We start from the raw sequence: 21682 nt of genomic DNA on the forward strand, positions 1-21682 counted from the left end.
GCATAAGCATGCTTCTCCTTCCAGGCATGCATCAGCATCATCTCAAGTGTCCGCACCATTGACGCATTCTAAGCGTCAGTGCACAGAGATACACTCACTATTTTAACAAGTATTGTCTCCTCAGGCGTGCCTCATCAAGGTCACCAAGGTCTAGACACACTATGGCACTTTCTATATCAATGACATCGATGGTACAGGTGCCCTCTCTTCAGGAGCAGATAAGAGAGCTTGTACAAAAGGAGTTGGCTACTATGCCGTAAACCCAGGCAGCTCAAGCCCTTGCTGTGACACAACTGGTACTGATCCAGTCCAAGCAGTGCTCTATTAAAGTGGATTATAAATGTTTTAAATAAATAAATAAGTGATCCTCACACTCCCTGCTGACTTCACTCGAGGTCGAAGAAATGAACATCATCCAAAGTACTTCTTATTCTACATTGGATCAACTTAATAGAGTATCCAGAAACACCTCTTGATGTTCTTCTCGACATCATAGTCGACACTCATCCCCACCTCAACATCCTTCTCAACGTCACCTATCTTGACATTCCCTGTCTCCAAGAGAAGGCATCGAAGAATATAACTCTTAACTTATCTAATCATTCTTCCTCTGAATGTCCAGAGCTCTCGGCTGAGGAATCATATGGGATCTCTTCAAACCCATCTCCTCCACTTCCTTGCAGGAGATCACCACCAGAGAGTCTCTCCTTAACAAAATTTATCTAGATCAAGTCCTCCCAATCAAGATACAGTCAGAGTCTGAACCCAAAAGATTGTCTAAAGCTCCCGTTTCACAACCTCATGAAGGATACCATGTTTAAGAATTGGGAAGCACCACTGTTGGTTCCCTAAGGATTCTTTATACAAGGTTGAATCGTGCCTAGGATTTGACAAATGCAGCTGCAGCATCAATCACTCCTGGTAGAATGTGTGTTGAAAAAAGAACCTACGCTTTGAAGGGTGTTCAAAATTTATCTACCTAAGTATGCAACAAAGTAGCAAATGTGTTGTGACATGTCTCAAGGTTACTTATGTACAGTTGTAGTTCAGTTCAAGTCTAACATTCCAAGAGACAGGATGTCAGGAGAGTCCTTGTGCAAATCAAGTAAGATTTGCTAGACTCTGCTAGATTTGGAGCACCATTCAGTGATAAATGGAGGGAAAAAGCTATAGGAGATCCATGAATGCATGACTGCAGTTTATGGTGGGTCTGCCCCATCATACTACAAAGTAAAATTTTGGAGCAAGCAGTTTAAGTGGGCTAGAGAGTCCATTGAAGATTATTCTCACACTAGACAACCTGTGGAAGCAACATCCACAGAAATGTGCAAGAAAGTCGATTAAATTTTGTCAGACAGACAAATTAAGTAACATAGTAACATAGTAGATGATGGCAGATAAAGACCCGAATGGTCCATCCAGTCTGCCCAACCTGATTCAATTTAAAAAATTTTTTATTTTAATTTTTTCTTCTTAGCTATTTCTGGGCAAGAATCCAAAGCTTTACCCGGTACTGTGCTTGGGTTCCAACTGCCGAAATCTCTGTTAAGACTTACTCTAGCCCATCTACACCCTCCCAGCCATTGAAGCCCTCCCCTGCCCATCCTCCACCAAACGGCCATACACAGACACAGACCATGCAAGTATGCCCAGTAACTGGCCTAGTTCAATATTTAATATTATTTTCTGATTCTAAATCTTCTGTGTTCATCCCACGCTTCTTTGAACTCAGTCACAGTTTTACTCTCCACCACCTCTCTCGGGAGCGCATTCCAGGCATCCACTACCCTCTCCATAAAGTAGAATTTCCGAACATTGCCCCTGAATCTACCACCCCTCAACCTCAAATTATGTCCTCTGGTTTTACCATTTTCCTTTCTCTGGAAAAGATCTTGTTCTACGTTAATACCCTTCAAGTATTTGAACGTCTGAATCATATCTCCCCTGTCTCTCCTTTCCTCTAGGGTATACATATTCAGGGCTTCCAGCTCCAAAGAGCTGAAGAAATGGGCATCTTGGCAGGTACAGTTTGGAAAATAATTCATGAAAAGTTGGGCATGTCCAAGGTTAGTGCGAGATGGTTTCCAAGAATGCTGATGCTATGTCAGAAGTCCACGAGGCTCAAGTTCTGTCAGGACAACTTAGAGATGCTCTGTGAAGACCAAATGAATTTTTTTCATCGTTTGGTGACTGGAGATGAGGTCTATCATAGAGATCCTGAGTCCAAAATGGAATCAATACAGTGGAAGCAGAAGTCATCCCCCACCCCAAAAAAGACAGAAAAATCTGCAGGCAGTTCAAGACAGAAAATCTGCAGGCAAAGTCATGGCAACTGTCTTCTGGGATAATGAAGGATTTTTGCTACTGGAGTTCATGCCACACAAAACAACCATAATTGGGGAGAGTTATGCCAATGCAATGATCACTTTGTGGGACTCAATCAAAGAGAAAAGACGAGGAAAACTCATAGCAGGTGTATTGCTTCTTCACAAACAATGCGCCGATGCACATGTCACAATAGTTGCAGGCTCTTTTTGATCAGAGGAGACGTTCTTCACGTCCCGGTTAAAAGTTTGATTGGATTCTGTTACACCCTGAGGCAGCAAGTTGGTGAAACACTGGCCATCGTCGGTGTACCGATCATAGATAAGTTGAAAGTTTTTTCATCTATCGATTGCATAGACAGCCCTGCTTATAGTTTATTTAACAGGGAGTGCAATGGAGGTTTTCTGCCAATGAAGATTACCACCCAACCACCTTTTTCCACCATTGTGGTGGTGGGAGGGCATTTGCCTGAGGCTTTTTCCTCCGTTTTTTGAAACATACACCCCCTTGAACTAAAGCAGCACTGCCTACACTTATTTATGACATCAATACATTTTTTGTGAAAGTGTGGCACATTACAACAGTTGCAGGCTGCCATCCAAAAATGTGGGTTTAGCAGCTGAACCATCCAACCTATAGTTCTGATCTGGCTTCCTCAGATTATTTCCTGTTCCAAGTTTTGAAGAAATCTCTGCATGGATAGCAGTTTTCAAGTGATGAAGATGTCAAGAAGTTGTGACGTCCTGGTTTGAAAGTCAAATAGAAGAATTATTTTCAAAGGGGTTAAAGTCATTGCAGGAAAAGTAGATAAAGTATATGAAGCTATCAAGGGACTATATTGAAAAATAAAACAAATATTTTGAAAACTCTTTTCATTCCTACTGAGGTAAATAAATTATTGAACACCCCTTGTAGCACCCCTCTAGGAAGAGAGGGAAGAACATTAGACAAATTTAGTCGTACACTGTTTCAAAACTCAATGCTGACTTGCAGGATTTTGAGTTATATCCCAATATGAACAGTATGTTCCAAATGACCTGCTAAATACCTTCAAACATATTACCAGTGATCTCCTGAAAACAAGAAAGTATATGGCACTTTTGATGTCACTTCCAGAGCATCGGCTTTATTTATTACCATGAGCGTGGATAAGAGTGTTGGATCTGGATGCCAATGTGCAAGAATGCCTGGGCAACATTCCCTGCTTGGATGATGAGCTCTTTGGAGAAAAGGTAGAAGAGACCACATAAAAGATTACCAGATACAAGCAGTTCATGTTTACTCTTTCTGCTTCAAAATCATCCAAATCTCAACCAAGTAAGTGCTTTTACAGCCCAAAGCGATCTTCCTATTCTTACAGATATCTATGTTCTCCAGTGCTCCTCAAAGATGTTCTAGAGAACAAAAGATTCAGAAGATTCAATCGCAAACTCAGCAAAAATCAAAGCAGTCTTTTTGACTTCTTGAGAGCTTAGCCAACATAACAGCCCATTCCACGGTCTCTTTCTATTGGAGACCGTCTTACTTACTTCCATCAATGTTGGGCCCTCATAACTACAGACCAGTGGGTCCTAAAAATAGTGCAACAAAACCTCTAAATCATCCTCCAAAAGAGTCTTGTTTTCAATTCCAGTCAGACCTCAGTACTTCAACAAGAGCTTTCGGCTCTCCTGCTCAACACCATTGTGTAGCTTCCTCTACAGGAGAGGGGCCGAGGGTTCTACTTCAAGCATTGGAGGTCTACATCCAATCTTGGACCTCCGTGCTCTCAACAAATATTTGATGAAAGAAAGTTTTGCATGGTCTATCTGAGAACCCTTTTAACCACTACTGGAGAAGAATGGCTGGCTATGCTCTCTAGATCTCAAAGAAGCATGCACACAAATTCCCATTCTCCCACTCCACAGAAAATACCTTTGGTTTTGAGCGGTAACTTGCCACTTCCAGTACAAAGTGCTACCATTTGGTCTGGCCTCAGCACCCAGAGTATTCACAAAGGCCTGGATTCTGTAACTGTCGCCATTGTTGGCAATGGTTGTGTGTCAATTATGCAACAGCAACAGGTACAGAATCTTGCCCCCAGCCTACATTTCCAGTGCCTACCTATGATGTGAATCATGCCTCCGAAGGCACTTTAGGCTGCTTAATGCCACTTCCAGCATTAGCCACACCACAGCGGCATTAGACAGCCTATAGTGCTTATAGAGGCACGTTTCCAGCACTGACTTTTTAGGCACTTTGAAACTCAATTAAAAATGTCATTTCAATGACTTTTTTTTTTTTTTTTTACTGAGTTTGAGCGCGAACCAGTGCCTAAAAAACCAGCACTGTTTGGAGAATCTGGGTCGAAATGATTAATGGTAGTAGCTTCAACCCTCGTATTCCCTTATCTAGATGACTGGTTGATCAGGGCCCCAACATCTCAGCAAGCTCACCAGGTCATGAACACAACAGTTCAATTGTTAGAACTTCTGGGATTTATAGTCAGTTATGAGAAATCTCATCTCCAGCCCACTCAGACTCTAGAATTCATTGGGGCGCTTCTAGATACAAATGAAACAGAGGTTCGACAATATAATTTATATCTGCTAGAAGGTCTCCACTCTTCAAGGCATCACTGCACATCAAATGATGCATCTTCTAGGTCACATGACGTCAACAATTCATGTAACTCTTATTTGCCTGTGTACTCCTCAGTGGATGCTCTTAGCTCAATGGTCCCAAGCCACCAAGCAACTGCAAGTAACCTCAGCACTTTGCCACTCCCTTCAGTCGTAGCTGTCATTACTCTATCTGTCCTTTTCCATATCCCACTGCATCAAAAGATATTGACAATGAATACTTCCATGCTAGTTTGGGGAGCCCACCTTGATGGCCTCCATACTCAAGGCAGCTGGAACTCTCAAGAGAAAACTCTCTACATCAATCTCTTCGAGCTTTGGGTAATCTGCAATGCTCTACTCACATTCCAAGATGCCTCCTCATTCAAGTAGTACTCATTCGAATGAACAATCAAGTCACCATGTATTACATGAACAAGCAAGGAGGCACAGGGTCTCGCCCACTTTGCCAGAAAGCAATCAAAATTTGGTCCTGGGCAATTACTTGCAACATATTTCTCAAAGCATTTTATCTTGCAAGAAAATAGAATATCTTAACGGACAAGCCAAGCAGACTTCTGCACCTTCACAGGTGATCACTCAACTCAGCTGTCCTATATCAAATATTCGACAATTGGGGGACCCCACGAGTGGATCTCTTTGCTTCCCCCCACATTCACAAGCTTCCATTTTTCTGTTCTAGAATCTATACTCCCAATCACTTGGAGTCTGCTGCCTTTCTCCTATGTTGCCTTTCTCCTATACTGGACAAACAAATTCCTATATTCTTTCCCTCCAATACCTCTGCTTGGGAAAACTCTGTTCAAACTATGCCAAGAGCGGGCTACCATGCTTCCCTCTCCTTCTTCAGTTCAGTGTATGGGAACCTATTATGCTGTAAATCTTTCCAACTCTGCTGACAGAACAAAATATCTCTCCTCCGTCCTGACTGACCTATGTTCATTAGCTCTCACAGTATGACATATTTCGCCCATTTACCGTATTTTCGCGGATATAACGCGCGCGTTATACGTGATTTTACGTACCGCGCATACCCCTCGCGCGTTATATGCCTGAGCGCGGTATACAAAAGTTTTTAAACATAGTTCCCACCCCGCCCGACTCACCCCCCCAGCAGGACCGTTCGCACCCCCACCCCGAACGACCGCTCGCACGCGCTCCCACCCGCACCCGCATCCACGATCGGAGCAAGAGGGAGCCCAAGCCCTCTTGCCCGGCCGACTCCCCGACGTCCGATACATCCCCCCCCGGCAGGACCACTCGCACCCTCACCCCGAAGGACCGCCGACTCCCCAACAATATCGGGCCAGGAGGGAGCCCAAACCCTCCTGGCCACGGCGACCCCCTAACCCCACCCCGCATTACATTACGGGCAGGAGGGATCCCAGGCCCTCCTGCCCTCGACGCAAACCCCCTCCCCCCAACGACCGCCCCCCCCCCAAGAACCTCCGCCCGTCCCCCAGCCGACCCGCGACCCCCCTGGCCGACCCCCACGACACCCCCACCCGCCTTCCCCGTACTTTGTGTAGTTGGGCCAGAAGGGAGCCCAAACCCTCCTGGCCACGGCGCCCCCCTAACCCCACCCCGCACTACATTACGGGCAGGAGGGATCCCAGGCCCTCCTGCCCTCGACGCAAACCCCCCTCCACCCCAGCCGACCCGCGACCCCCCTGGCCGACCCCCACGACCCCCCCACCCCCCTTCCCCGTACCTTTGGAAGTTGGCCGGACAGACGGGAGCCAAACCCGCCTGTCCGGCAGGCAGCCAACGAAGGAATGAGGCCGGATTGGCCCATCCGTCCTAAAGCTCCGCCTACTGGTGGGGCCTAAGGCGCGTGGGCCAATCAGAATAGGCCCTGGAGCCTTAGGTCCCACCTGGGGGCGCGGCCTGAGACACATGGTCGGGTTTGGCCCATGTGCCTCAGGCCGCGCCCCCAGGTGGGACCTAAGGCTCCAGGGCCTATTCTGATTGGCCCACGCGCCTTAGGCCCCACCAGTAGGCGGAGCTTTAGGACGGATGGGCCAATCCGGCCTCATTCCTTCGTTGGCTGCCTGCCGGACAGGCGGGTTTGGCTCCCGTCTGTCCGGCCAACTTCCAAAGGTACGGGGAAGGGGGGTGGGGGGGTCGTGGGGGTCGGCCAGGGGGGTCGCGGGTCGGCTGGGGTGGAGGGGGGTTTGCGTCGAGGGCAGGAGGGCCTGGGATCCCTCCTGCCCATAATGTAGTGCGGGGTGAGGTTAGGGGGTCGCCGTGGCCAGGAGGGTTTGGGCTCCCTTCTGGCCCAACTACACAAAGTACGGGGAAGGCGGGTGGGGGTGTCGTGGGGGTCGGCCAGGGGGGTCTCGGGTCGGCTGGGGGACGGGCGGAGGTTCTTGGGGGGGGGGGGCGGTCGTTGGGGGGAGGGGGTTTGCGTCGAGGGCAGGAGGGCCTGGGATCCCTCCTGCCCGTAATGTAATGCGGGGTGGGGTTAGGGGGTCGCCGTGGCCAGGAGGGTTTGGGCTCCCTCCTGGCCCGATATTGTTGGGGAGTCGGCGGTCCTTCGGGGTGAGGGTGCGAGTGGTCCTGCCGGGGGGGGGGAGAAGAATCGGACGTCGAGGGGGGGCATCAGGCTTTCAGGATGGGGACAGGACTTCAAGGGGGGACAGGCAGATCTTCAAGGGGGACAGGCACGGAGAGGCGGGGCAGTGCACCGAAAGTCAGGGCGGGTGAACGGTGAGTCGGGGCAACCAGAGGAGAGTCGGGGCAGTGCACCGAAAGTCAGGGTGAGTCGGGGCAACCAGAGGAGAGTCGGGGAGGGCGAAAGGAGAGTCGGGGTGGCCAGAGGAGAGTCGGGCAGCATGCGCGTTATATTCCTGAGCGCGGTATAGAAAAGTTTTTGTACATATCATCGTGATTTCTGCGCGCTATACCCCTGTGCGCGTTTTACAATGGTGCGCGTTATATCCGCGAAAATACGGTACTCTCTCTGTACCAGTGTCAGCTATCATTGAAGCTTCCAGAAAACTTTCCACCCAGCAATGTTACCGTTTCGAGTGCAACCAGAAACATCTCCTCTGCCATCGGTACTCTAATATCTCTTGTTTCTTTCCAACTCTGGCCTTAAAATTACTTCAGTTAGAGTTCATTTCAGTGCTAATAGTACTCTTCATGCATCTCTTGACAAACCAACATCCCTTAGTCACTACATCCCTTAGTCTCAACTTTCTTGAAAGACCTTCTTCAAACCAAGCCACCAATCACATGTCCTCCAGTAGCTTGGAATCTTAATGTTGTACTTTCAACCCTGATGAAGCTACCTTTTGAACTACTAGTGTCTTCATCTTTTCAATATCTCATTGGAAAGTGGTTTTCCTCATCTCTTTATCACTTCTGCATGTCGAGTCAGTGAACTACAAGCACTTGTATCAAACCCTCCTTACACAACGTTCTACCATGACAGTCATTCTCTAAACTCATCCTATATTCCTCCCAAATGTCATTTCCAAATTTCATCTCTTCTTCCTGTCTTCTTCCCAAGATCACATTCTCACCTTGGTGAGGCTGCATTCCACACATTGGACTTCAAACATGCTCTTGCTTATTACCTGGATCGGACAAAACTTCACAGAAAATCTACTCAGCTATTCTTGTAATTTAATCCTAACAGACTTGGAGCTCCAGTTATCAAAAGGACAATTTCCACATGACTCGTGGACTGTATCTCTTTTTTCTTTGCTTGGGCTGGACTGCCGCTGGAAGGTCATGTCACAGCACATAGAGTTAGAGTAATGGCAACTTTAGTTACTCATCTACATGCCACACCTAGTGAGGATAACTAGTTGGTTCTCAGTTCACACTTTTGCACTGTCCATATACCAGGTTCCGTGTATGATGGAGAACCTTTCATATGCCGAAAGGTTAGACAAACTGGGGCTCTTTACCCTGGAAAAGCGGAGACTGAGAGGAAACATGATACAGACGTATAAAATCATGAAAGGCATAGAGAGGGTGGAGAGGGACAGATTCTTCAGACTAGCGGGGACAACAAAAACAAGAGGTCATTCAGAAAAACTGAGAGGGGACAGATTCAAAACGAATGCAAGGAAGTTTTTCTTCACTCAGAGGGTGGTGGACACCTGGAACACGCTTCCAAATGAGGTAATAGGACAGAGTACAATACTGGGTTTCAAAAAGGGACTGGATGACTTCCTGGAAGCGAAGGGGATTGCAGGGTATAAATAGAAGGTTACTCTACAGGACAGAAGCGAAAAGCGTATGTGAGTTTTAGGGTAGGAGCACTATCAGGTCCTGAACCTGAGGGGCTGCCGCGTGAGCGGACTGCCGGGCACGATGGACCTCCGGTCTGACCCGACAGTGGCAATTCTTATGTTCTTATGTCACCCAACTGTGAGAATATCTGCCTGCTGTCCTTGGATAACACTTGTTACAGATAAGTAACTGTGCTTTAGTGAATAGCATATAAGCTCACCAGCAAAGACTGTCAAGTGAGCTGCATATCTACTTCTCTGGAGGGATGAAAAGAGAGAGACCTGTGACTATGTCAAGAGAGGGGCATTGGGATGGTGGGTTGTTTTTAATTAAAGCTCTTATGTATTAGTACTTGCTGTGTAATTTTTTAATTATATTTATTATACTTAGATGCTAGATGTTTTATTCATCATAAGAAAAATAGGTTATTGATCAGAATAGAATATTTACTACTACTACTATTAATTATTTCTTTAGCGCTACCAAACCTACGCAGCACTTTAGAGTCACAAAGAAGACAATCCCTGCTTGAAAGAGCTTACAATCTAAACAGACAAACAGGATGTCATAGATACAGTTAAGAGGAACTTAAGAGGAACGGTTAATCTGCTGGCTGGGTTGGTGGACAGTGGGGAGTAGGGTTATGGATTGAAGTCTATATCAAAATGGTGGGTTTTCAATATCCTTTTAAATAAGGTAAGGTATGGGGCTTGGTTGACAAACTTGGGTAATTTATTCCAGGCATAGGGAGCAGCTAGATGAAAGGAACGAAGTCTGGAATTGGCAGTGGAGGAGAAGGGTACAGCTAAGACCTGTTTGTGTAGATAAGACATTGATGAGGCAGGTAACCACTATGATTATTTCCATTATAACATGGCATACTTTTGGCTCTTTGTAGGCTAAATCTTTTCAAAGGTACTGTAAGTTACTGATTTTCTGGTTTGTTCTTTTTTGCAGTGACTGGGTTTGACCTCTGGGGAGTAGTATTAACCATGGGCTTGGTCTGCACACTCTATACCACCTTGGTAAGTGATAAATACAGTGTGTGAGCTGATTCTGTCAAAAAAGGAATGATAAAGCAGAACACCAACATTTTCTCTTCTTAACTGTTGGTCAGTGCAAAACTTGTCATTTTTTAAAATAATGTGAGATGTTATCTTTTATGATGTAGTGTATCTAGATTTTCAGAAAGCTTTTGACAAGGGTCCTTCATGACAGACTATTGAGGAAATTAAAGTGTATTGGAATAGGAGGCCATGTTCTGTTGTGGCATGAAAACTGGTGTCAAGTTAATTGGCCATTACAATTAGTGGAGGAAGGTGAACAATGGAATGCCCCAGAGATCTGAACTGGGACTGGTACTATTTAACATATAATTTATGTGACCAGGAAATGGGTACAGTGAGTGAGGCCATAAATTTGAGATGACACAAATCTGTTCATATGTGTTAAATCACTTGAGGACTGAGAGAGAAATTTCTTGAGATAATGGGCATCAAAATGGCACATGAAATTTAATGTAGATAAATGCAAAGTGACACACATTGTGTAGAATAATTCAAATCATAATTACTTGATGCTGAGTTCCACATTAGGAGTCACCACCCATGAAAAAGATCTGTGTGTTATTGTGGACAATATGTTGAAATCTTCTGCTTGGTATAATTTATTAAATTTCTTTGTACTTTGCTCCTAGTGAAAAAGAAATGTAAATAAATAAATAAATATGAATAATTAGAATGATAGCTATGTAGAGCAGTTGAAGTACCACACATTAGGGTCTTAAAAACCAGTGAACATTCAAAGCCCTTGATTAGGAATAATAGCTATAAGACCAGACATCTGGAAGAGAGATATGAGAATTTCCATTCAAGCTACAGAATATAACTTATCTTTGGGTCTTGACAATGACTGCACTTTCCACTGAGAGTTCTGATTGCAGAAAACTTTAGTGGGAAAGACATCTGGGTCTGGCTGTTAAATAAGTCTTTCCCTCTCTCTCGTATATTCAGGGAGGGCTGAAAGCAGTGATATGGACTGACGTCTTCCAGACCTTCATCATGTTTGCAGGACAATTGGCTGTCATTGTTGTCGGCACTATGAAAGTGGGTGGCATAAAGCAGGTTTGGGACATTGCCTCAGAAAACGGAAAGATCTCTGGAATAAAGTGAGTGGAAAAAGAACAGTATGCAAGCACTCTTTTGCCAAGAATGTATGGTATAATAATGTTCTTGCTATGAAGTGAGTGACTGCATGACTTGTCTGCTTAATAGTCTGGTGCTCTGTATCTTAGCAGACTAATTTTTACATAAAATTACAATGCATTCTGTGTGCGGAGGCTGTCAATAGGAACAGATGTTTTAGCTGAAGTTTTAAAGTAGCTTTTAATAAAATAGTGATCAGCAAATATAATTCCAGTGCAATAGGTGTGTCATTCTAGACATGTGTGTTATCTCCCTATGACTACAAGCCATCTGGAGAAGGAATCCACTCCAGATTTTTTTCTGTTCCCCTCCTGTACTTCACCAGGAGCTCTACTGCCACCTTTAGTTTTTCCCTTTTGCACACAACCCTGAAGGAGTGTTACTGTTCTGCTCACCCTTTTTTTATTTTCTTCAGTGTTTTTCATCCCTTTCAAGTTTTTTTTCTGATCAGAGCATTCTCTTCAGCTCTGCCTGCATAGAGAAGTTGAAGACTATGGTCTGCAGCTGACAGGCCGATCCCTTGTGGCACCTGTGGGACAGCCTGCATTAGTTTCTTTGGAGCTCGGGGCTGTCCCCACTTTATCTTCACCTACTGCTTAGCAGGGGTTAGAGCACAGGCTGTTAGGCAGTCTTAGGAAGCTCTGCGGTGTCTCGTAGAGTGCTAGCCACATTTCTCATCTCCATCCATTTGTTAGCGTGTCCACCAGTCTACGGAGGTGGGGGGTGCAGTCAAGCACAGTGTCCAACTGGTGGCAGCCTGGATATCAGCATCAATGAGGCATTCCCAGCATGAGGCAATGATTCTACTTCCAGCTACTGTAAGAGAGCTGAGGCAGGCTGCAGCACATTTCCAGCTGTTACAGCCTGTGAGGTGAATCAGGTGGGTGGTTCTGAAATTTGCAAATTCAAGGGTTTCTGCATGTCCCCCTGTGTTCCCCCACCTAAACAATCCTAAAATCACCATTTTTTGACTTTGATTTTTATGTTTAAATTGTGATTTTTGGTGTGAATTTCTTAGCGGCAGCCATCTTGGATTTTAGCTATATTTTTTTTCTAACATTCCCTGCACTTCTAAAATTTTAATTTTTGCCTCATAACATGTTGGGATGAAGTCCTTGTGCTCTTCTACACTAAATTCATGCCAGGATTGCGCAAATTTAGCACCTCAGAAGCATCCTTGTTCCACGTGGTTCATAGACAAAAGCACACGACGACAAAAGCGCGCCGACAACCCAGCGCAGACAACTGAACACAAGGCAGAAGTGCGCCGAAGAAAAACAGTATTTTAAAGGGCTCTAACAGGAGGTGTGGGGGGGAACCCTCCCACTTTACTTAATAGAGATCGTGCCGGCATTGTGGGGGGTTTGGGGGGTTGTAACCCCCCTCATTTACTGGAAAACTTCACTTTTTCCCTCTATTTTAGGGAAAAAGTGAAGTTTTCAGTATAATGTGGGGGGTTACAACCCCCCACAATGCCGGCGCAATCTCTGTTAAGTAAAGTGTGGGGGGGGGGTTCCCCCCACACCCCCCGTCGGAGCCCTTTAAAATAATGTTTTTCTTCGGCGTGCTTCCGCCTTGCGCTCAGTTGTCTACACTGGGTTGTCGGCACGCCTTTGTCGTCGCGCGCTTTTGACCTGTCACCGTTCCATGTGCCGTGGCTGGGAGAGGCGGTAGCACCACGCTTAACCTCTCCCCTGACTAAGCAGGTGATAAAAAAGTACAGCTAGCCCATTGGGGCTGCCTTTCCTCTTTTTGGGCCCTGCAACACTGTCAATTCTATGCAGAAGGATGTGGACACCCTGCAACCCAAGAAACACAAGGTTAAGTCATCTAAATGTGACTCTATGCTTCAAGGACTAGAGACATTCTCTGACTTTATGAAATTTCTGTGGAATGTGTTTCAGGATAGCCATGCTTCGCCTGCGCAGTTCGCTCCACCTCGGACTTGTCTCTTAGAGACTTTGCCTCTTTAGGCACATCCTCTTCTTTGTCAGCTGCTGTTCCTCATCTGGCAGACCCTGATCTGGGCGATCCTTATGCTGAGGATGAGTTTACTGCCCTCTTATTTTCAGGGGCTGCTCTTCCCGTGGCTGGGGACCTGGGGCAGTGTGCTTTATCTTCAGATCCTTCTCTGGCTTTTGAACCTGGGGACAATCCCATGGTTCTGCATTTATTTAAGTCTGCTGCCTTACCAGATCTTATTTCAGAGTCTCTACACGAGTTAAATTTGGACACTCAGCCGGCTCCTTCTACATCTTCCTTTCTCTTTTTTTTTAATTTTTTTATTAATTCTTTATTCATTTTCAACATTTTCAATAAGTGCAATACAAATTAAATACATTTTATATTTAAGACATCACTTAATACTCTTTCAAGAAACAAATCAATCTATATCCCTCCCCCCCACCCTATCCCAAAACTATTATAAATTTTTCATTTAATAATCAAATCTTCAAAAACTCATTATGATATACATTTCATATCCATAAGAGATAATAAGCACTAATAAAGAAACCCATACATTAATTTTACAAGAATTCAGAGAATCATTTAAAAATAAATCCACCCTCCCTCTCTCCCCCTGGAAGTGCACATAATATATCAATAAAAATCAGATCTACAATAAATCAACAAAAGACGTCAATGGACCCCATATTAACTTGGAGATTTTTATATTTCCTAACGATTCTGCAATCATTTTTTCCTATTTGTATATCAAGCATAAATTTGCCCACCAGAATGTAAAGTTAAGACGATCCCAATTTTTCCAATTACGCATATCAACTGTACAGCAGTCATAATTAGGAACAGTCGACCTTTATATTTATCTAACGGATCCTTAATATGCAACATCTTTCTCTCTCTTAAGTGGAGTGTGAGCTCAGTCTTCAGCATTTCCCTGGTATCCTAATATGAGCATTCTGATCTTGGAGCAGTGGGTCTCTCCGAAAGGTGCTCTCAAAATGATGATAGCCATGTCCTATCTGTGCCAGCAGCTTTTGAGTCAGTCTAAAGTGAACTCTTTGGTTGTGCAGGTGACTAAGCACACCTCCCTTCCCTGTGAGGACATGCAGGACCAATGTATGAATGTGATTCTCAGGAAAGGCAGAGGCTTTGGGAGTCAAAGCTGCCTCAACGGTGTCCTTTGTCACGCATGCTATTTTGTCCAGACTGCGTAATCTGGAAAGTGAGGCTGTGGAGCCACCTCCTCAGCTTCTTTTAGCTGGAGTAGATTATGGTGCTGACACTCTATATCACAGTTCTTCAACCGCCGGTCCGCGGACCGGTGCCGGTCCGCAGAAAATTCCTGCCGGTCCGCGCAGGGCCGGCGAGATGGACGCTGTTAAATTTCCTGCCCTGGTGGTGTTCGGGGAAATCTTCTGTTCCGCCCAGCCTCGGGCGATCAAGACAGGCTGCTGACGTCGGGCATTCCCTCTGAGTCTCGCCTATGCGGAAACAGGAAGTTGAAAAAAATAGGCGGGACTCAGAGAGGGAAGGTCACGACGTTGGAAGCCTGTCTTGATCGCTGCCCCTGCCGAGTCGCCGAAGAGGGCCGCGGGGAAGCGGCAAGTAGAAGGGAGATGCGCGGTGGTCAGCGTGCGCGGTGGGGGCAGCGTGTAGATTGGGGCCATCAGCAGCGTCTGTGCTGAGAGTCTGCCCACGTGCAGAATGCGGCGGATAGGGGCCTCCGGCTCGTCTTGGGCGGCAGGGCCTGCGGTGCAAAGTTTTTGCCGGCTTGGGGGGGGGGGGTCGCGAATGTGCAGGGAGCCTTCAACAGTGGCTGTCTCCTCTCCTAGCAGCTCTATACTTACCAGGGCAGTGATTCACTTTGGCAACTTTACCTTCCTCAGAGGCAGCAACGACTTAAGGCTGCCTAAGGAAATCACTGCTGCAGACAAGTACTGAGAGCTGCTGGATGGAGAGGAAGCCACTGTTGGAAGCTGGGAAGCTGCTGGATAAAGGGAGAGCTGCCACTGCACCTGGAGGTAGAAAGAGAGATGCTGCTGGGAGGGGAAGAGGGAAAGGGATGGTTAGAGAGTTACTGTTGGATAGGGGGGAGGAGGGAAGGGAGAAGGAAAAAAGGAAGGAAACAGCTGGCAGGGAGATTAGAGGAGGGAAAGGGGAGAGACAGGAATGAGAAAGTAGAGAGAGATTGATGCTGGAAAGGGGATCAGCAGAGAAATGAGAGAGGGATAAATATGCTAGATCTGGTGTAGGAGAGATAAAAATGAAGAAAGCAGTGAAGCTGGAATGAATGATGTAAAAAGGAGAGAGGAGGCACAGGCTGGATGGAAAGGAGAGAGGGGCATAGAAAGAAGTCAGATACATATGGAAGGAGGAGAGGCCAGACAGTGGATGGAACGGGCAGACGCTGGAAGGAAGAGTGGAAAGAAGATGAAAGCAGAGACCACAAAAGGTAGAAAAAAATCATTTTATTTCTATTTTGTCATTACAATATATCAGATTTGAAATATATATCCTGCTACTGCTAGAGACATAACTGGGGACTGCAAAGCCTAACACTATTTCTATCATGTGTGACTGCAGTATTCTGTTAGCATGATATTTCTGTGTAGCATTCTGTAATAATTTGGCTTGTTCAGTTTTCTTGATAGTAGAGGGGATATATGTGAAGGGGAGGGGAGACAGGGGTTTTGTTGGTCCTTGCTCTGAATATTTATATTTATAAAATGACAATTGTACAGAATATTGTTTCTTTTTATACTTTAATAAAATACGTTCAATATAAAATCATAACTGAGGCTTGTGCAGATGGGATCAGATGGTTTGTGGGGACCGAGCTTGCGGAGACGGGCGAAAATGTGTTTTTTTATTTCGGTCTTAGTAGTTTGCCGGTCCACAAAATAATTCTTTTATTTCTGCCGGTCCACGGGTGTAAAAAGGTTGAAGAACACTGCTCTATATGACCTTATGTGGGGTCTTGGGTAAGGTGTCAGCATATTCAATTTCTTTTTTTTCCCCAATTATTTTATTGAATTTTGAAAAAAATACAATAAACATCAACATCAAAGAGACACATCTACAATTCAGTAATATAAAATGAGCAATAACAAGTACTCTCTAACAGAATAATGTCATCAAAACAATAAGACACAAGAGAAAATCAAAAGATATTCAATTTCTGCTCGCAGAATGCTCTGGATCAAACAATGGGCCAGTGATTCCACCTCTAAAGCTATTCTTGCGTGGCTCCCTTTTAAGGATCAGTTATTATTTGGCAAAGGACTGGATGACCTCATGAATTCTATAGTGGACCATTGTCCTAAGACCCTGCCTGACAGTAGACCCAGAACTTTGAGAGGTTCAGGACGCTCTAATTTTCATGGTTCCAGGCGTTCTCGCCTGCATTTCAGTTTCACAACTCAGAGATTTTGCCAGGGTTACAGGCAAAGGTTCTCCAGGTATAACCTGTCCTTTGCCTCCCATACTGCTTCTTCTGCCAAGAAGTCACAATGATGTCAGGCCAAGGGAGGCTCCTCTGCATATAGGGGACAGGCTTTCAGCATTACTGCAGGCTTCAAGTTTCAAGTTTATTTATAGCTTGATATACCGACCATCACATGTATCTGGACGGTTTACAATATTAAAAATTAATTGAATATGGGTTCAAATTTCTTCCGACCGGTGGGTTCTGAATATTATTCAGTCCGACTACAAGCTGGAATTTGCCCGGCCTCTGACAGATTGATTTGTGGACTCTCCCACAGGGCACCCAGACAAGGCGGTCAAAGTGCAGGCCACTGTACAACGATTGTTGGACATTCAGGCCTTAGAACCGGTGCCACCCAAAGAATCAGACAGATGCTCCATATACTTTATCGTGCCAAAGAAAGGATTGGACAATTGGAGTCCCATCATGGAGCTTACACACATCAATGCAGTGCTCAAGATCCCACGCTTTTGCATGGAGACAGTACAATCAGCGGTGGCCCCAGGAGAGTTCTTGGCCTCTCTGGGTCTTACAGAGGCTTACTTACTTATTTCAATTTTCCCAGCACACTGCAAGTTTCTCCAGTTACATGTTATGGAAAATCATTACCAGTTTTCAGCTCTGCCTTTTGGCCTGGCAACAGCTCTTTGTACCTTCACCAAGGTGATGATGGTCCTGGCAGTCCACTTGTGCAAGATGGGGCTGAAGGTATCCCCTTACTTGGAACACTGGCTGATCAGAGCACCTTCATTCTCCGAGGGTCAGATCTGATGATCGGAGGAGCTGAATTACAGGAAGAGCAATTTGACACTGATGCAGTCCCTGAAATACTTGGGTGTGTTGTTCAGCATGGCAGTGGGCTGTGTCTATCTTCCAGAGGCGTTCTCTCAAATTTCTTGTCCCCTAGACAAGACAGCTTTGTTGGCATGGAACTAACTTCAAGTATTGGGATTCAAGGCGTCCACAATAGATTTAGTGGCTTGGGTGAGGATGCACATGCGCCCTCTCCAGCATGCTTTACTCTCGGACATGTTACAGATAAGTTTTCCCTGGACACTTGAAGCTCAGGCCAGCATGGATTGATTGGCTCTTTCGCAGTCTCTCTCCAGGGGCATTCCGCTGTAGATGACTTCCTGGTTGGTTGTGATGACAGATGCCAGGCTCCTGGGCTGGGGGGCCCATTGCAGCTGTCATCCCATTCAAGGGCGTTGGATGCCCTCCCAAAAGAAATGGTCCATTAACTAATTGGCTCTGGTAACATTGCAGAGGATTCTAGAGGGTCAAGCAGTCAGAGTCTTCTTCAACAATGTGACAGCGGTGGCATATGTCAAGTCACCAGGGAGGAACTAAGAGTGCATCTCTAACTCAGAAAGCCCACCTGCTCTTTCACTAGGCAGAGCGGCATCTCCAGATGCTCTCGGCAGCGCATATGGCGGGAATCAATAATGTTGAAGCAGACTTCCTTAGTAGGCAAATCTTGGATCCAGATGAGTGGGTGCTCTCCTCAGCAGCGTATCAAGCCATTGTGCGGCACTGGGGTCAGCCTCACTTTGACCTAATGGTTATGGCGAAGGACTCGAAAGTAGTCAGATTCTTCAATCGAAGATTCAAGCCCGGAAGCGAGGGCCTAGATGCTCTAGTACAGTCATGGCTGCAGGGAGTTCTACTGTATGTTTTTCCTCCCTGGCCCATGATAGGTCGGGTCCTTCATTGGATTGCGACTCATCAGGAAGGGTCATTCTGGTGGCTCCAGATTGTCCCTGCAGACCATGGTACACAGGTCTAATGCATCTTTACATGGGTCACAGACTTCGATTGCGGGCTCTTCCATACCTTCTCTCTCAGGGTCCAGTGTTCACGGAGGATCCTGATCGCTTTGCTCTTATGGCATGACTATTGAGCACGAAACATTAGAGTGCAAAGGATATTCTGATGTAATCATTTCTACTCTTCTGAAATCTAAGAAGTCGACTACTGTGTCTGCCTATGCTAAGGCATGGAAGACTTTCCAACATTGGTTTCTCCAAGTGGTCCTTGATAAGGGCCTTGCCATGGCTTTCTTTTGGGTCCAAGTTGCTGAGTTCTCTTGTTTCAGAGCCCGGAACCGTAGTCCTTCGCTTGCGTCTCACCCTGATTTGGGACCTTAGCTTGGTTCTGTCTGGCCTCATCAAACCTCCGTTTGAGCTGCTGAAAGACGCTTCTCTCTTGGACCTAAAGTTAAAGGCAGTTTTTCTGGTTGCTATTACCTCAGCGAGACATGTCTCGGAGCTCCAGACTCTGTCTTGTAGAGAGCCTTTCTTGCAGATCTCAGAAACTGGGATCTCTCTCTGTACAGTTCCTTCATTTCTGCCGAAGGTGGTGTTGGCATTCCATGTTAATCAGGAAGTGTGCTTGCCTGTTTTTTAGCCTACTGGTTCTAGGAAGCAGGACCACATTTTTGAAAAAGTTGGATGTGCACAGGATTCTTCTGCATTATCTAGAGGTCAAAAAATGAGTTTCGCCTCTCTGACCATCTGTTTGTTCTGACTCATTCTTCTAAGCTTCAAAAGCCACTATTTCCAGATGGATCCATAAGGCCATTTTGTCAGTCTACATTCATTGTGGTAAACAGTCTCCTGTTTCTGTTAAAGCACATTTGACCAGGAAAATGGCTTCCTGTGGGCTGAGGCTAGAGCGATCTCCCGTGAGGAGATTTGTAGAGCAGCTACTTGGTTCACTCTGCATCCGTTTGCCAAGTTTTACAGAGTGAATGTGACAGCAAGACAGGGCTCTGCTTTTGGGTCCTCGGTCTTGAGAATTGGTACAGTCAGCCCACCCTAGGAGTTTGGGACTGCTTTTGTAAGTCCCACATGTCTAGAATGAGTAATGACACACCTATTGCACTGGAAAAAGAGACTCTTGCCCAGTCCTTCCTATACCTGCCTACTGTCTCATTCTGCTTCTCCAAGTTTGATTATTGGATGCCTATCAGCTCTTTGGGCCTTGAAGAATGCTCTACATATGTTCAAATTGCATACAGGGGTTGTTCCTGAGCTCCTTTGATGCTTCTGTTGGCTGTTTAAGCAGAATAGTTGTTACTTGGAAAAGTTTCCATTGTTGTCCCTACTTCATGTACTGTCAGTGGAGCTCTTTATGCTTGGGTACTAACCACAGGTGGCAGTAGAGCTCCCAGTGAAATAGAGGAGGGGCACAGAAAAAATCCAGAGTGGATTCCTTTTGCAGATTGCTCACGACCATAGAGAGATAACCCACATGTCTAGAATGACACACCTATCTACTGGAAAAGATATTATCAAGGTAAGGACATAATCTCTTTTTAGTAAGCATTGAGATCATGTTTTTAACAAATGGGGTATATGATGTATAAGTTTTAGATTAGACTTGGTCATTTGTAATGTTGCATTTTAAGGCAGAAATAGCTAGGCCTTTGCCTCTCACTCCTTTGTCTCAACTCCTTTCCTTTTGGGGTTTATTGAAGATAGAATTTCTAAGCTGCTCAGTTGCAAAGTGGGGTTTATATTTTAGCCTGCTTTGTGAAGACATGATGATTCTGTCAGATGGGGTAGGCTTTGGATCCATGGAAACACACAACAAAGAAAATAGACACCTTTTATTTCTGAGGGAACTAAGTTTGTTATTTCTTGCAGCTTGAACCCAGATCCATTTGTGCGCCATTCCTTCTGGGCTCTTGCTATTGGTGGTATCTTCATGATGCTGTCTCTTTATGGGGTGAATCAAGCCCAAGTCCAGCGGTACCTCAGTTCCAGAACAGAAAAGGAAGCTATTCTGTGAGTATTGACAGATGGTTTTTGTCCTCTGATTCTTTTGGTAGAGTTGTTCCCTCTTTTCATATCTTATCAGATCATTTTAGGTGTTCCTTTCCTGGTTGACTTATTAGTGTGCAGGCACAACTGATGAATTACTGTGCTTTCTTTCTTGTGGATAGGCCATGAGATCTTTGATGGCACCATTTTATTTCAGACGGGAATTAAGTGAGGGAAACAGCAGCATATCAAAAATATATCAAGGGTTCATTCGTCTGCAGCTGTGGGCTGGTATGGTGTTGACATAATGAGGGCAGAAACTATAGAGAGGACCCCATATCCTGCCTAAAGGCCATGCTGCCTTCACCATCAGGGAAGCTTGGAGCCCCCTGTGAAATACAGAGGCACATGGCAATTTTTCTAATTGCTCCCTTAACACTGGCATTTGCTTTAGGTCATAGAAACTGTGGATGGATGAAAGGTTTGGTTCTAAGCAAGTTCATCTCCTTATTATACTGGAAAGCATAACTATAACTTTATATTATTTTAACTTGTATTCATTGGCCTTGAACTTGCATAGCAATGTAGTTTAGAAGAATGACTAGTAAACTGTCTTGGAGCCTGACAACTATTTCAGATAAGTAACATTTTCTTATGTCCAAAGGAGTGAGAGTACTTTCTGTACTTTTCTCCTTGTAGAAAGCAAAACAAATTGGTTCTGGCCTATTCACCTTGCATTTAAAGGGATTATAATCTGAGGCCAGACGATTATATTTCAAAAAATCTTTTCTCAAAACCTATCTCAAATCCTGACCATTCTTATGGTTCTTTTCTTAACCTTACACAAGTTTGCTTTATCAATCAAAAGTAGAGATTATCTTCAAAGAGCAAGATGATGCTGTGATTGTACAGTTTTCTTTAATCCATTTGCATGGTTTTTTATGCAGCCAAAGATATTAAACATCCTTGACTAAAGACCTATGTTTAGCATCCCCAGGGTGGGATCTATTTGATGTTTAGCCCACTTGCTTGTATGCAGAAAGGAATGCATTTGAGAAGCTAGTTAGCAAG

The 21682-nt window shown here is 45.2% G+C and overlaps 1 protein-coding gene across 5 annotated transcripts in view; it reads left to right on the forward strand.

Moving 5' to 3' along the window:
- Positions 1-21682, forward strand: part of SLC5A6 (solute carrier family 5 member 6) — a 268897-nt gene that overhangs the window by 98304 nt on the left and 148911 nt on the right. For all 5 annotated transcript variants that reach the window (XM_033936346.1, XM_033936350.1, XM_033936349.1 and 2 more), the window contains 3 exons: positions 10149-10216; positions 11204-11358; positions 20495-20635. In XM_033936346.1, the coding sequence (XP_033792237.1) occupies positions 10149-10216; positions 11204-11358; positions 20495-20635 (364 nt within the window). The remainder of the gene's footprint in view (positions 1-10148; positions 10217-11203; positions 11359-20494; positions 20636-21682) is intronic.

The sequence above is a fragment of the Geotrypetes seraphini genome, chromosome 3 (assembly GCF_902459505.1).
Source record: "Geotrypetes seraphini chromosome 3, aGeoSer1.1, whole genome shotgun sequence".
Lineage (NCBI taxonomy): Eukaryota > Metazoa > Chordata > Amphibia > Gymnophiona > Dermophiidae > Geotrypetes > Geotrypetes seraphini.